This window comes from Aedes albopictus, chromosome 3 (genome assembly GCF_035046485.1).
Source record: "Aedes albopictus strain Foshan chromosome 3, AalbF5, whole genome shotgun sequence".
NCBI lineage: Eukaryota > Metazoa > Arthropoda > Insecta > Diptera > Culicidae > Aedes > Aedes albopictus.
In genome coordinates, this window is record NC_085138.1 from 363234928 (window position 1) to 363249087 (window position 14160).

General features: G+C 41.0%; 1 protein-coding gene across 1 annotated transcript in view; it reads left to right on the forward strand.

The window, feature by feature from the left end:
- Positions 1-11069, forward strand: part of LOC109411435 (exostosin-1) — a 703630-nt gene extending 692561 nt beyond the window's left edge. Inside the window, exons 9-10 of the mRNA XM_062855443.1 lie at positions 10496-10567; positions 10934-11069. Of these exons, the coding sequence (XP_062711427.1) occupies positions 10496-10567; positions 10934-11042 (181 nt within the window). The 3' untranslated portion in view covers positions 11043-11069. The remainder of the gene's footprint in view (positions 1-10495; positions 10568-10933) is intronic.
- Positions 11070-14160: the final 3091 nt, after the last annotated feature.

Genomic DNA, 14160 nt, shown 5'->3' on the forward strand with positions numbered 1-14160 from the left:
TACCTTCGAAAAATCTCAATGATATTCACGGTGAATATCATTTGGCATTTTTCAAAGGTAGTCCGTGACATTTACCTTAAATATTCGAAAAATAGCGGTTTTTCCGTGACTTTCTTGGAGAACTGGTTTAGCGGCATAAATTTTTCATATACCATATTCTCAGGTTCAGCTTCTTAAATGAGCTGTAGGTGAATGAATTTAGATATGACGAAATGAATTTTTCAGCACTGATTGTCAGTAGCGGATTATCGATTCTATCATTCTGCCAACTTTCAGTGACACATATAACGTCAACATTGCTTAATTGGGATATTTGTCGTAATTCATCTAGTTTGGTAAACTTGCGAGCACAGATGCTCTGGCTATTGACGCTACATACCGAGAATTTGTTTTTAATACGGGCACTCTTCATGACAATCCTTGGAAAACACCAATTCGCTGAGGCATTTCTACCAGAAACATTAGCCATAAGGATATAAGAACATAGCAGTTAAGAGGAAATAAGTAAAGAGCACTATCAACTGATTACAAACAAAAGAGTTCACAAATACAATTTTATACATATTCATAATTTTTCAACGCAAATATTAGTGAAAATAGCAAACCACGCTTAACGAACTGAACATTCAGCAGCATTCAACAGCAGCTTTCGGGCAACATCCAGCATCTCCAACAACAGCAACAGCAACAGTTTAAGCTTTCAGGAGAGGAGACATGGGAAAAAAAGGATGGTAGAAAAGGAATAAACAGAAGCTTTAAAGGAAAGGTTAACGTAGAGTGTGCAGATCATCCTCCGACAAGATTGGCTTTTCCCGATCGTTGGTTGTTTTCTTCACATAGAGGATCCCCATCCTCGTGTAGACTCCACTTAGCTGTCCTTTCTTCTTCATTTGTAGAGCCTTCGTGCGAAGTTCCCTGGTAGCTGTTTCTAAATTCCCGTTCACAAATATGCGTTGATTCGATGAGAACCCGATATTCATGAGCGAAAGCTTCCTTGACCGTAAATAGCGTCCATAGAATTCATTTCGCTGTGTAGTGATTGCGAACTGAATCAATATTAGGTACACCACACCAGCTGTTGGTGTACCTCTCACTAGTCTTTTAACATCGATCAATGGAATATCTTCATCGGTATACCCCAGAGAGCGACACCAGACAGCAAAATAATTGGATAGGCTCTCTCCTGCGACGTTCGGCACGCCGTTAACGATGAGATCATTGGCGCACATACTCCTATCTACCGCTGCAAGACACTCATTTTTGTTCAAACTAACAGTGTTTAGTATCGTGGTCGTGGTCTTGGTAGATTCTTTGCGCATGTTTTCAAGGTCTAGAGCGATGTCCGAACGCAGTTTGTTCATTTCGCTTTGGAATGAGTGCTCCAGTCGTCGTATCTCCTCCACTGTATTTTGTTGGTATGTGGCAAACAACGTTTTCATCAGTTTTGCCAGTTCGGAGACAGTCATATCGTCGCCGGTGTTGGACAGCTTTGTCACCGATTGACTCCGAAGTGGACGGCGTTCTTCGGCCATAACTGCTCGACTTTCAGGTCCAAGCGAATTTATTGTTCGTCGGTGTCCTTAGTATGGCTTCCAAATTGGAAAATAAAATTCGATTTTACAACAGCGGTCGACGATCAATTACGCAGTCTTCACTACTAAATGCTGTGTCGTACTATCAAATTTACAAAACGTGGCAGATACTGATTTAAACTTGGGAAATAACCGTGGTTTTGGTGATTAACGTCGACACAATTTTGTTCACGTACACACCATTTCTACTACGACTCCACTGAACGACAATGAACGACAATGACAGGCAACGACTTGATACCAGGGTCGTGCAATTTCGAAAGGAAAACATGACGTACGACGACTGTAGCAAATCGTTTCCCATGCGAACGGACTGCTGTGATGCTTCATCTCTCACCCAGCAACACACTCGTTCGTTGCTGCTACAGAAACAAGTGTGTATGAAACATGGGATGATACACTTGGATTTTCGTTTCATTTATGGGTCATTGAAATACTTCAACATGCTAAAAACACTATTTAAAAAACATTTTTAAATAGTGGTGCACGCCAATAGAATGATAATTATGTTTTATGAAAGAGGATAACGAATTCGATCACTTAAATCCAATTAACCGGCGCCCGTAACCATTAAGAGACTAGCGCGCACCAGTGAGACACTAATGCTCTGACGGGTGAAGCACAAGCAATGCGACCGGGTGGGAGACTACCGAGTGCTACGATGAGTGGAAAAGTTTTTTTTAACGACCGAGTCATTAGAAAAATGTATGAAACACTTGAAGTGACTCTTTCAAATGTTGCATGAAAGTGTATCATTGAAACGAAATTGTACGCCCCTGCTTGATACTGACCCGCACTCCAATTAATTATTCCAGATGTTATTGTATACCATCACTGTAGGTGTTTATTTAGATTTTTTAACAAATTTTAAAGATGGTCTATCAGTGATATCTACACGCCATCACAGTCAGTTCAGTTGTTACATACATACATGCATACATACATTTATTTGCTCAACATCACATTTAAGATAAGACATTATCAACAATGCTCGGTTGTGACTGTCGCTCTTCATCCTCAATCACGCTCAATGCTCGCCAAGTCACGTTCCACCTGGTCCGCCTTCTGTGCCAACCAGATCAGTAGCAAACACCAACTTTGAAGGGTTGTTATCCGGCATTCTTGCAACATGCCCTACCCACCATATCCTTCCGGTTTGGCCACCTTCTAGATGCTGGGTTCGCCGTAAAGTGCAGCGAGCTCGTGGTTCATCCTTCTCCGCCACACACAGTTCTCCTGCACAGCGCTTAAGATCGTCCTTAGCACACGTCGCTCGAAAACTACAAGTGTTTGCAGGTCTTCCTCGAGCATAGTGCATGTCTACTGGTTTGGATCCGAGCCCGCGGTTGGAAAGGGGTCCCCGGCAAGGGTCGGGGCAGGTGGAGACCCTGCTGTCAGCAACCTTCGGGTGCAGCTGATAGGGCCTGGAGGATAGTGATACCCTTGCCTTCAGCAGGTCAGATCGGGTTGCACGTGGGCATCAGTTCTTGATGTCTGCCAAGCAGTTGGGCGCGGGCGGGGTTGACCCTGCCCGCCTTCCGAGGACAAAGGGAGTGGTGAGGACCACTCAGGAAACAGGCTAAGCGCCAGCATGCTACCGTGATGGACTCTCCAAAGCGAGTCATCGATGTTCGTTGCTGCACGCTACGCAGCTAACCTTGAGGGTGCGATGTGCACTAGCCCCTCTCTGAACCAATGCCTTCTTGGTGGTTCCGGAGAGACGAAGGGTTTGGCGACCATAGGAATGTGTTTTAGTGGGTCGAGAAGATAGTAGTCCTGGCTTTAACTACTGTTGTAGAAGACGGCCTTAATCCCACACTACCCAAACCTTCCTGTTAGGGTGTTTGTTGAGCAAATTTTTCCCCCTATGGTATGGTTTGAGAAAAAAAAAGAGCGATGTTGAAGAGTAAGCACGTCACCTTGTCGCAGTCCCCGGCGAGATTCGAATGAACTGGATAGTTCACCCGAAAATGGTAGATCATCTAGGAAAGCACTTTGTAGGCAGCATTCAAAATGGTGATCGCTCTGAAGTTTTAACATTCCAAATGGTCGCCTTTCTTGTGAATGGTGTAGGTTACCCCTTCCTTCGATTCCACCGGTATCTGTTCGGCTTCCAGATCCTGACTACCAACCGGTGCAGACAGGTGGCCAACTTTTCGGGCCCATCTTGATGAGTTCAGCTGCGATATCATCCTTTCCAGCTAGTGTCGTCCTATTTTTCAATTTTTAAATATGTGTTCTGATAAATCAAAGAATCATAGTTTTTAGTCCTTGCTACTGGTATCTTGGTGGTTTCAAGTTTTTGAATTAAACTAAGTTAACCAACTTTACTTTGCAAGTAGCTATAAACCTTCCCATCCGAGGCTAAACTCTATGCAAAGGAAATCAAATTGGGTAAGGGATTACTGTATGTACTAACTCTCTAAAGGTTGGTAAGTGCTAGTATGCAAGGAACATACCAGAATCCTTATTACTGAACACATGTTCCATTATTGGAATTATATTGCTGCTAATGTTAAATCGTCCTACTGGGGAGAATTTAGCAGTAAAACAAGGATTATGCTAGGTTTCCTATGCATGACCAATATCAGTACTCTTGTTTTGTTTTCTAAGAAAACATAACAAAATCTGTATCAAAATCGATACTTTATTTCCCTTCAATGGCAATTGAGTAATGCGACATGCACTTCACTAAGGATACGGGTAATGTCACAATAGATCTAAAAACTGGTCGCAGTGACAACCCCGAACAGGAAGAAAAAAAAGGTTAATAATGGCGCCGGCCACGTGCTTACGGTCATCGAAGATGGGAGGAAATATTAGTAAGACAAACGTTGTTATAGAGACCGAGAATCGCTGCATCTCCACGTTTGTCTCTGAAAATCCTTCCAGAGACAAACGTGGAGATGCAGCGATTCTCGGTCTCTATAACAACGTTTGTCTTACTAATATTTCCTCCCATCTTCGATGACCGTAAGGACGTGGCCGGCGCCATTATTAACCTTTTTTTCTTCCTGTTCGGGTTTGTCACTTTGTTTGTTAGTAGGGTAGGGTACATTGTCAGTCTGGGAGTCCCCTATGGTTGGTGATGTGATTTGACAATGGGTCAATTAACACTAACTTTCGCGCACAATCGACCACTTTTCTATACCGCGCATAACTTGCGAACGGATGGTCCGATTTGGGTCGTCTGAGTTTTGTTCTAAGCAGATATTGAGTTTATAGAACACATGAAGTGAATTCTAGGAGGTGCATATAGAAAAACCCAAATATCCTGAAGAATTTATTAATTCTCTTGTCTTAATTTGAGCTAAAGCATTATCCAGTTAGTATTCGGACGCAGGGTATAATTTATTGTGACACTCCAAATGATCATAATCATCATTCTTTTGCACTAGCAATCTGATCATAAACTAGTCCTCTTTTAATTGTGAAAATTTCATCGATTTCCTTGCAACGAGTGAAAAGTTTTTTCAGATTGAAGACAATAGAATGAAAATAATCTTGCACAAACACGTTGAAAATTTAGCGTGGTCAGGTACAATAGTCGCGAATGTAAAAATGTAATAATTCCCAAAACTACTATGTGTGATGTGCTCAGATGTTGTTAACCATGTTATGAGGCAGTGTCCACGGAAAATTAAAGTTTGTGTTCATGGATAAATCTGTTTGAAATTCCCTGGTTCTGTCAGGAAGTTCAGGTATCAGAAGACCGGCTCCAGAGGCACGTTATCCTCCATTTGGGACATTTGTGCCATCGCCAAAATAACAGCCTATTTCATCATCTACCTGAGGGAAAAGGAAGGAAAAAGGATTTGGATGGGGATAGGGACAGGTAGGGAAATAGGAAAAATACCCTGGAAGAGGGTACTAACGCACAAGCGTACCACAATGGGTTCAAACAGCGCCCTGAAAAGGGCACTGTAATAACGCATAAAGCGAAAGAGAGCCTATAGCTCTTTACCACAGCGGGTTAAGAACAACAGAATATCCTGAAGATTCAGGTTTCTGAAGTCAGTTTCACTTAATAAGAGTTTACCGAATACTCGGAAACGCAGTTGCGCGAAAACTGGACAGTTACATATCAAATGACACGAAGTTCCATAATCGGATTCACAGCTATCACAGGCAAATGAATCAGCTTGCTGAATATTCGCCATGTGATAGCTGAGTCGGCAGTGGCCAGTCAATGCTTTGACCAGCATGCTGCAATTCTGCTTTGACAGATTAGTTAGATACTTCGCCACCCGTAGAGATGGCTCAGCACTATACAATTTGGTTTGACGACATGACTCCAAACTATTCCAATATTGTCTGTGTTAAGTGACAGCCCAGGTGTGAATCTATGGCTTAATCCAACACTTCGATATCGGAATAGCTGGCACAGGGCCAATGAAGTCATGTGATGCTCCAGAGCGAGCTAGCTCATCAGCCAATTCATTTCCAGCGATGGAAGAATGACCAGGTACCCATACAAGGTGAACAGCGTTTGCTGAATTCAGCTCCTCGATTTGAGTTCGACAAGCGATAACTATCTTCGACCTGGAGTTGGCCGAAGCAAGTGCTTTAATAGCAGCCTGGCTATCTGAACAGAAGTATAATACTTTGCCCATTACGTGCTGCTGAAGTGCTGATTGCACTCCGCACATAAGAGCAAAGATTTCGGCCTGAAAAACGGTGCAGTGTCTACCAAGTGAATAAGACTGATACAGCCTTAGCTCACGAGAATAAACACCAGCACCTGCTCGACCTTCAAGAAGGGAGCCATCAATGTAACATACGATGCCGTCTGAAATACTTCTCTCCAGATAACCAGATGTCCACTCTTCCCGGGAAGGGAATTTCGTGGAAAATGTCCTATATGGAAAATTACAAGCAATTGTAAGATCACTTGGAGCAAGGACAACTTTGTCCCAATTCACCAAAAGTGGAAACAACGAGGTGTGTGTTGAACTGCGGTTCACAGGAGTTTCCTCTAGTAAACCGAGTACCCATAGGCGGTAAGTGCAAGAAAGTGCTTCTTGTTTGAGATGAATGTGTAGTGGGGCAACGTCAAAGAGAACTTCGAGCGCTGCCGTGGGAGTTGAAGAGAACGCTCCAGACATCGCCATTAAGCACATCCTTTGAAGATGGCCTAACTTTGATTGGACCGTTCTCACTTCGCCCTTTTGCCACCACACAAGGCATCCATAGGCCAATATTGGCCGAACAACAGTTGTGTAGATCCATTTGATATACTTGGGTTTTAGACCCCAAGTTGTACCAAAGGTTCGCCGGCATTGCCCGAAGGCCATACAAGCTTTTTTGATTCTGAACTCAACATGAGGTGTCCAGGAAAGCTTGGAATCAAGAATGACTCCAACGTACTTTACCTGTTCAGTCACATTGATTTCAGAATCAATGAGACGTAAAGTTCGAACACCATTACGGTTTCGCTTTTCCGTGAAAAGAACAATAGATGTAGTTTCGGCTTTGCAGTCTTGTTTTAGTGGAACAAACTATTTAATTTTGTCCGACTAAAACAAGACTGCAAAGCCGAAACTATCTCTGATCTCCAATCACAGTCGAACCAACATAACATCTAAGAACAATAGATGTTTTACTCGGATTTACCGAAAGGCCATATTGGCGACACCAACCCTCAACTACCTGAAGAGCGTTTTGCATCAGGTCGAAAAGGGTGCTGATGCACATACCGACTAACAATGTTAGGTAGTCGTCGGCAAAACCATAAGTAGGAAAACCGCTATTATTGAGTTGCCTCAATAGCGTATCTGCTCGAGATTCCATAAAAGTGGTGATAAGACTCCCCCTTGGGGGCATCCACAAACACTCAATTTCCTAATCGCCGCTTGACGCAATGTCGAGAAGAGATGTCGGTTTCTGAGCATTTGGTTAATCCAATTGGAAATCATTGGAGATATACCATGACCCCGTGCGGCTTCCAATATGGCATCGAAAGGCACGTTGTCAAAGGCACCCTCGATATCTAAGAAAACACCCAAGCAGGATTGCTTTTGAGCGAATGCCTTCTCGATATCGTAAACAACTTTGTGTAAAAGAGTCACAGTGGACTTTCCAGATTGGTAAGCATGTTGGTTCACATGAAGAGGCACATTGGCCAGATGAACATCACGGATGTGATGATCGACTATGCGTTCTAAGCATTTCAGAAGAAAAGAGGTCAAACTGATAGGTCTGAAGCTCTTTGCTTCTTCATACGACGCACGACCCACTTTTGGAATAAACTTTTCCCTCCACACACTTAATTCAGATTGCCGGGATATCAGCATTTTTTCAAACTTTTGCCGAGATTCGCACAGCCGAGCAATCAGCAAACAATCATTTTGCCGGGATCTCAGCAATTTTGACAGTTCATTGCTGATAGTCGGCAATCGTTTTGCTGAGAATCAGCTAACAATCGTCACTTTTTGCTGAGATACCAGATAAAGATTTTGCTGAGCAGACGGCTGTGCGCGATTTTGCCGAGCCCGCGAATCTGTTTTGAGTGTGCAGGATTTGGGAATATACCCTGTAGCAAAACTGCAGACAGGTAGTTGTTTCAAAACATTTTTGAAATGATCAAGGGATTTGAAGCAAAATAGGATAAATCCCATCTGCCACAGGAGATTTGAAAGGAGCAAAGCTTTTAAGTGCCCATTCAATCGATTTTAAAGTTATGATACTCCGAACCGAAGCTAAAGAATCATAACTACAAGAAAATACATCAGGTTCATCCGAAGATGTAATATCCACACATCCGGGAAAGTGTGTACTGAATAAACATTCCAAAACTTCCTCATCAGAGGAAGTGAAATCACCACACGCTAACGCCGCTCAGCACTAAAGTGAATAATTTCCAGACTACACCAAAAATGTGTAACCCTTGCACATTCACAAAATCAGCTCCTGTGTCAGCAAAATCGTTAAATTCGCAAAAAATTTTGTACATCAATCTAGCTAGGTTTACTAGTGACCTTGGAAAACAAAAAAAAAATATCGACATTTCGCATCTAGACGAGTGTACGAGCTGTTTTTGAGAATGTGTAACTGTAACACATTTTTGTGTGGTCTGGAAATTATGCACTTATGAGTAGGGCTTACACATTTTAGTGCTCAGCGGTTTTACTGTACATTTGGTAAACGAAGTTCGTTCACTTGAAAATCCTTAGATTTTGCAAGGATTTCGTTCAACCGACTGGCTTCTCTCAGAAGGTTTGTCTAGGTATTCTACAGAAATATTTCCGCGATTGCTAAAAAAAGACTAAAGTAATTATTGAGATTAGAGTTATGAGATGATGGAAAAAATCCGTATAAGGCGATAAATTTTCCGAAAACTCTTTCTGGACCAACCAAACAACACCAATTTTTTATATGTATGTATATAAATTCTGAGACATTACAATTTTATAGTTCAATGATGTAGATGACTTGTAAATTAGGTTCCTGAACCATTGTGCACTGTCAACTCGTTGGCGTGGTGCACACACGGAAACGGAAACTCGTTCAAAGTCGGAACGTCGGAGTTGCGATGTAGTTAGCTCCATTTTTGCTCAAGTTGAATGCATTCAGAAATGGCCGGAGTGGACAGGGCCGACCATGCTCTTCTCGAAACTACGATTTGAGATAAAATTTAAATTTCGTTACCTTGGAATTAAGATTAAACAGCGCAACAGTTTTTTTTTGTCTCAAGAGGAAACTTATGTATATGTCTCTGACAGATTTTGGGTCGATCAATCCGAATCCGGGCTCGGATTTGCTCCAGCACGTCACAATTTTGAACTAAACCTCAATTTATAGGGCAAAATATGTTAGTAAGTAAACTTGCATGCAACTTTTGTAGTTCAGCTTGTATGGGAAATAGGGAAGTGGAACCATCTCGGCAGGGGTCCTATTTTGGGCACTTTTCTGCTATAACTCATCCAATTCTGAACCAATTGACACAATTTTTGGAATACAATGAGATACGTATAGTATCTAGCCGTGTACAAAATTTAAAGTCAATTGGTTTAGAATTGACTGAGTTATAGCGAAGAGTGCCCAAAATACCGGGCGCTGCCCAAGTGGTTCGCTACCCTATTGTACCTAACATAAATCGCTTAAATCTGTCAAATTTGATTTCTCAAAAGGATTTTTTGCATGAGTCGGTAATTTAGATGTTTATTGACCAATTTACTCTTTGATTGCGTAAAAAAATATTTCTATGCTTAATGGCTTGCAATAAAAAAAAACAATATCGCCTATTTTGCCCTATAAATTGAGGTATAGCTCAAAATTGTGACGTGCTAAAGCAAATCCGAGCTCGGATTCGGATTCAGCGGTCCAAAATCTGTCGGAGACACATAAGTTTGCTCTTGAGACAGACCGATAGACACACGACGAATTCAAAGTTATCCAATTTGACAGCCGACCCTGGCCGGCTCATTGTACCGCAAACGTCCAGGCCACGGAACACGTGTCGGTCGGTGTCGGTTACGATACGTATCAATTTACCTAATGATGATTCTGTGGCTAGTGATCCGACAATGCAGAGGGATTTGCGGTTGCAGTGAGTGAAAACTGTGCCGCCACCGCGCCGTACCTACTTAGCCGGTGTAATTATCAAAGTTAGTCGGAATCTCTCACATGGTCGGCATGCGAAATCTTCGAATTGGTTCGTTTCTGTGCATGTGTGTGTGCAATGACTGTGGTCCCATGTCTCGAACAGGAAATTCACTGCAACTTTGCTAATGGAATTCGTACACGTACCACATGTAACATGGTTGCATTTGCACACTTGCTCGGGTAAAGGGAGCGTAGATGTATGCTGCCATTAAACGTTCATTTGGATCTGATTAAGCTCATACGAACACTTAATGTAGTACTTGGTACTTTTTACTCATATTGTGTCATTTGTCTTACAGGTCCCCCTGGAACGATCCGGATCACTTCATACAACGACAAAGTTGTCTCAACACGTTTGCGGCCGTGTTTGGGTAAGTAGTGTGTTATGAAAAAACATATTTTAGTGTTATTGATGTAAATTCTGCGATAAAATAGATTTTTAGCCGTATCCATTCATTTTTTGTACAAATAGTACAAAATGAGCTCACCAATCTATCAGACATCACCCACAATGCTCTTTTGATTTATCTGAGTCATTTATTGTAGCTCGTGATTCATGTAACGTCGAAAGTTGTCATTTTCTTTTCGACCGCCAAGTATTGTTCGTTTACCTCTTCGACTCAATGGGGCCTTATTACTCTAAAATGTTCATCTAATCGTTGTCAAACACTTGAAAACCTTTTCATCCCCATCACAACGAAACCGCTAACCACTTCTCTCTTCTCCCCCTCTTCCAGCTACATGCCCCTTCTGCGCTCCAATCTCCGTCTGGATCCGGTCCTCTACCGGGACTCGGTGTCGAATCTAAGGAAAAAGTACCGCCAAATCGAACTGGTCGGCAGCTAGCGGTTCGTGTACGTCTACTAAGTCAGCCCTCCGGAGCACGCGAGCGTGTGCTGACGACGGAGCGCACTACTAACTGAACGAGTCTATAGTTTTGTATGTTAGATAATTGAAATTGACGCGACTGGTGCGACGAGGGCGTGTTCTTCTTTCCTGGATCTGTTCGGTACCACCGATTCAATCCGAATCGAGCCGAAAGGGAACGCTAGTTAAATAGGATGGAAAGTGACTTTTTTGTAAGTGTAGTTCTTATTTTTTCTAAGACCCGGATGGAAATAGTCAATGGAAACGAGGCAGTTTTTTACGTAAGTGAGCAAAACAAAATCAACAAACACTAGTGACGGAGAAGCAATTTCGCGGATTTGTGAAAAATCGAACTGAGAATGTAGAGAGGAAAACAACACAACACAACACAAAATCACACACAGGAGACTAAATCAATTGAGTGCAAGCGAACAAACAAACAAACAAAAAATAAGAAAATGGTTGTTATCGGTAGGCATATGGCAATTTGTACATAGGCAATGTTAGGAGGAAATTGTAAAGACAACACGTATTGATACAACTATATTGGTAGACAGAAAACAAAACAGAACATTAAGGACAAAAGCATACATATTGAACGGAAAGCGTTTTAACCTAGTGCGATAAGTAGGACAATGATGCAAAATAATATAGTCTTGTAAAGAGCAGCTGCCAGAAGGGAGATAAAGTTACTCAATCGGTTAAGTTTTTTTTTCTAAGGATAAAACAAATATTGAAAGAGATGTTTTACAACGTGAACAGGATGTAGAATGAAGAGGAAAAGAAACTAGGAAGCGTTTGTGAGAGAAACAGAAGAGGTGTCAAGATAACTGAAGACTTTAATTTGCAATAATACTGACTGATTTAGCGTTGGGAGAAACAGTTTGAACAGCTGGCGGGAAGCTAGAAATGTGCTTTTTGCGTGACAGTAAAAAAAATCATGGTTTGATTCTTACATATCTTTGCCGACGTTTTGGTCCATGTTGGGACCTTTTTCGGGGCTCGACCTAAATAATTTAAAACATAATTAAAAATAAAATCCTTTGGTAAATAAATTAAATAAGCAGTTGGTGCCAGTAACAAAAACATCCAAGATATGTGTTATATTGACAAAATTCTTTACAGCTGTAAAGACGTGGGATAGAGCATGACCATGCTGGGGGTGACGGGTTCGATTCCCGGTCTGTTCAGGAACTTTTCGCAAAAGAAATTTCCTCGACTTACTTGGGCATGTACCTAGCACACGATATAAACATGCAAAATGATCATTGGCAGAGGGAGCTCTCAGTTAATAACTGTGGAAGTGCTCACTGCTCATAGGAAACTAAACTGATAAGCAGGATTTGTCCCAGTTGGGACGTTACACCAAGAAGAACAAGAAGATGGCGAAAGCCAGCTGTTAATGTCATCCTTGGCATTAAATCAAAATTCAGCCATCGCGCAACAATAATGGTAATGTCGAAGCCTGCATTCGTTGCGACAACCCACCCAATGCGACAAAAATTTGTCGCAATTGGAACAGAATAGGATGAAGACCGTACACCACAAGTTTAGAGATCTTTAGGCCTTGCATTACGATTTTCGAGCGGAAACTTCGGAAACTTGGGTTAGTAATAATTGATTATTCACGAGTTCAAAAGTATGCAACAAATTAAGCTTCCGTTTTGTCTCCAGCAAAAAAAATGAGACCATGTTATTATATGTTACCAGTTGGGATAAAGAATAATCGCTGCGCCTTCTTTGTTGCTTGTTTTGTGCCTCTTTTATCTGACAATTCTCTTCTCTGAAAGGCCACAATAAACAGGCCGAAATAAAATCATGATATAAAATACCTATATTGATTTTATGGACTGCAAAAAAAAAAAAAAAAAAAAGATGCGGAGAACCGTTTTCAGCCAGACTGTTCAGGCTTAACGAAACTTAACACTAGACATGTGACACACGGAGCATGTACCAGTGGATACAGAGAAAAAACTATTCTCACGAAAAGTTTCATTGTCCGGAGCGGGAATCAAATCCTCACCCCACAGCATGGTGCGATTGGAAGCTTGATAACCCCAACCGCCTGGCTAAGAGCCTCCGCTAGGTTAAAAGGAAGATTTTTAAGATTCCTTTTGAAACTCAACCAGGAATTTCTTTAGAAATTCTTCTAGGGTTTCATTAAAAAAAAACTTTTTTTTTAGGTATTCCTGAAGAATTATCTACAGGGTTTTCTTTCAAAGATTCTTTCAAAAGAATTTGGTTTCTTCAAAAAAAAATTCAAAAATTTATTCAGTTAATACCCGAGATTTATTTGGGAATTGCTGTAGGAAATTCATGAAAAATTCCCACACGAATTTATACATGAATTTCGTCAAGGATTCATTTAGAAATTCTTCCAGAGATTTTTGCATTATTACTCTCAGTGATTCAGGCAGAAATTCCACCAGAATTTTTTGCAGATTCCTTCAGGATTTCCTCCAGATTTCCCTCCATATGTTTCTCTAGAAATTTATTCAACATTTTCTCTGAGGATAAATCCAAAAATTTATCCAAGAATTATTTAAGGAATTTAATCAAAAATATTGTCTAGTATATTTACAGAAAAACCATTAGAAATATCTCAAATGCTTTTTTTGCAAGAATTGTCACATACGCTTATTCAGACGTTTCTCCAGGATTTTGTTTTCAAAAATTCAGGGGCATTTTCAGAAAATGCTCCAAGCATTTTATTAAAAGATTCCTTTCAAGCAACTTTCTTTAAAATTCCTCAATAAACTTTTTTAGAAATTTCACCAAGGATTTCCCGAAAAGCTTCTTCAGGTATTTCTCCAGGAAGTTCTTCGAAAAAAATATTTAGAGATTCTCACTGGAGTTTTCATGCGCTTTCTTCTGTACTACTCCTGAGATCCATCTAAAAGTACTTCCTACAGGGATTGCACAGAAGAAATTTTCAGAAATTCCTGCAAGGATTCTATAAGAAAATTATTCTGAGAATCCTTATAAACTTCTTATAATAAGATGCTTTTATCTCCAAGTTTTTTTTTTCGAAATTTCAGGGATTTCTACAGAAATTTCAGAGAAAGATTTCTTCAAAAGTCCTTCTATGGAAGTTTTC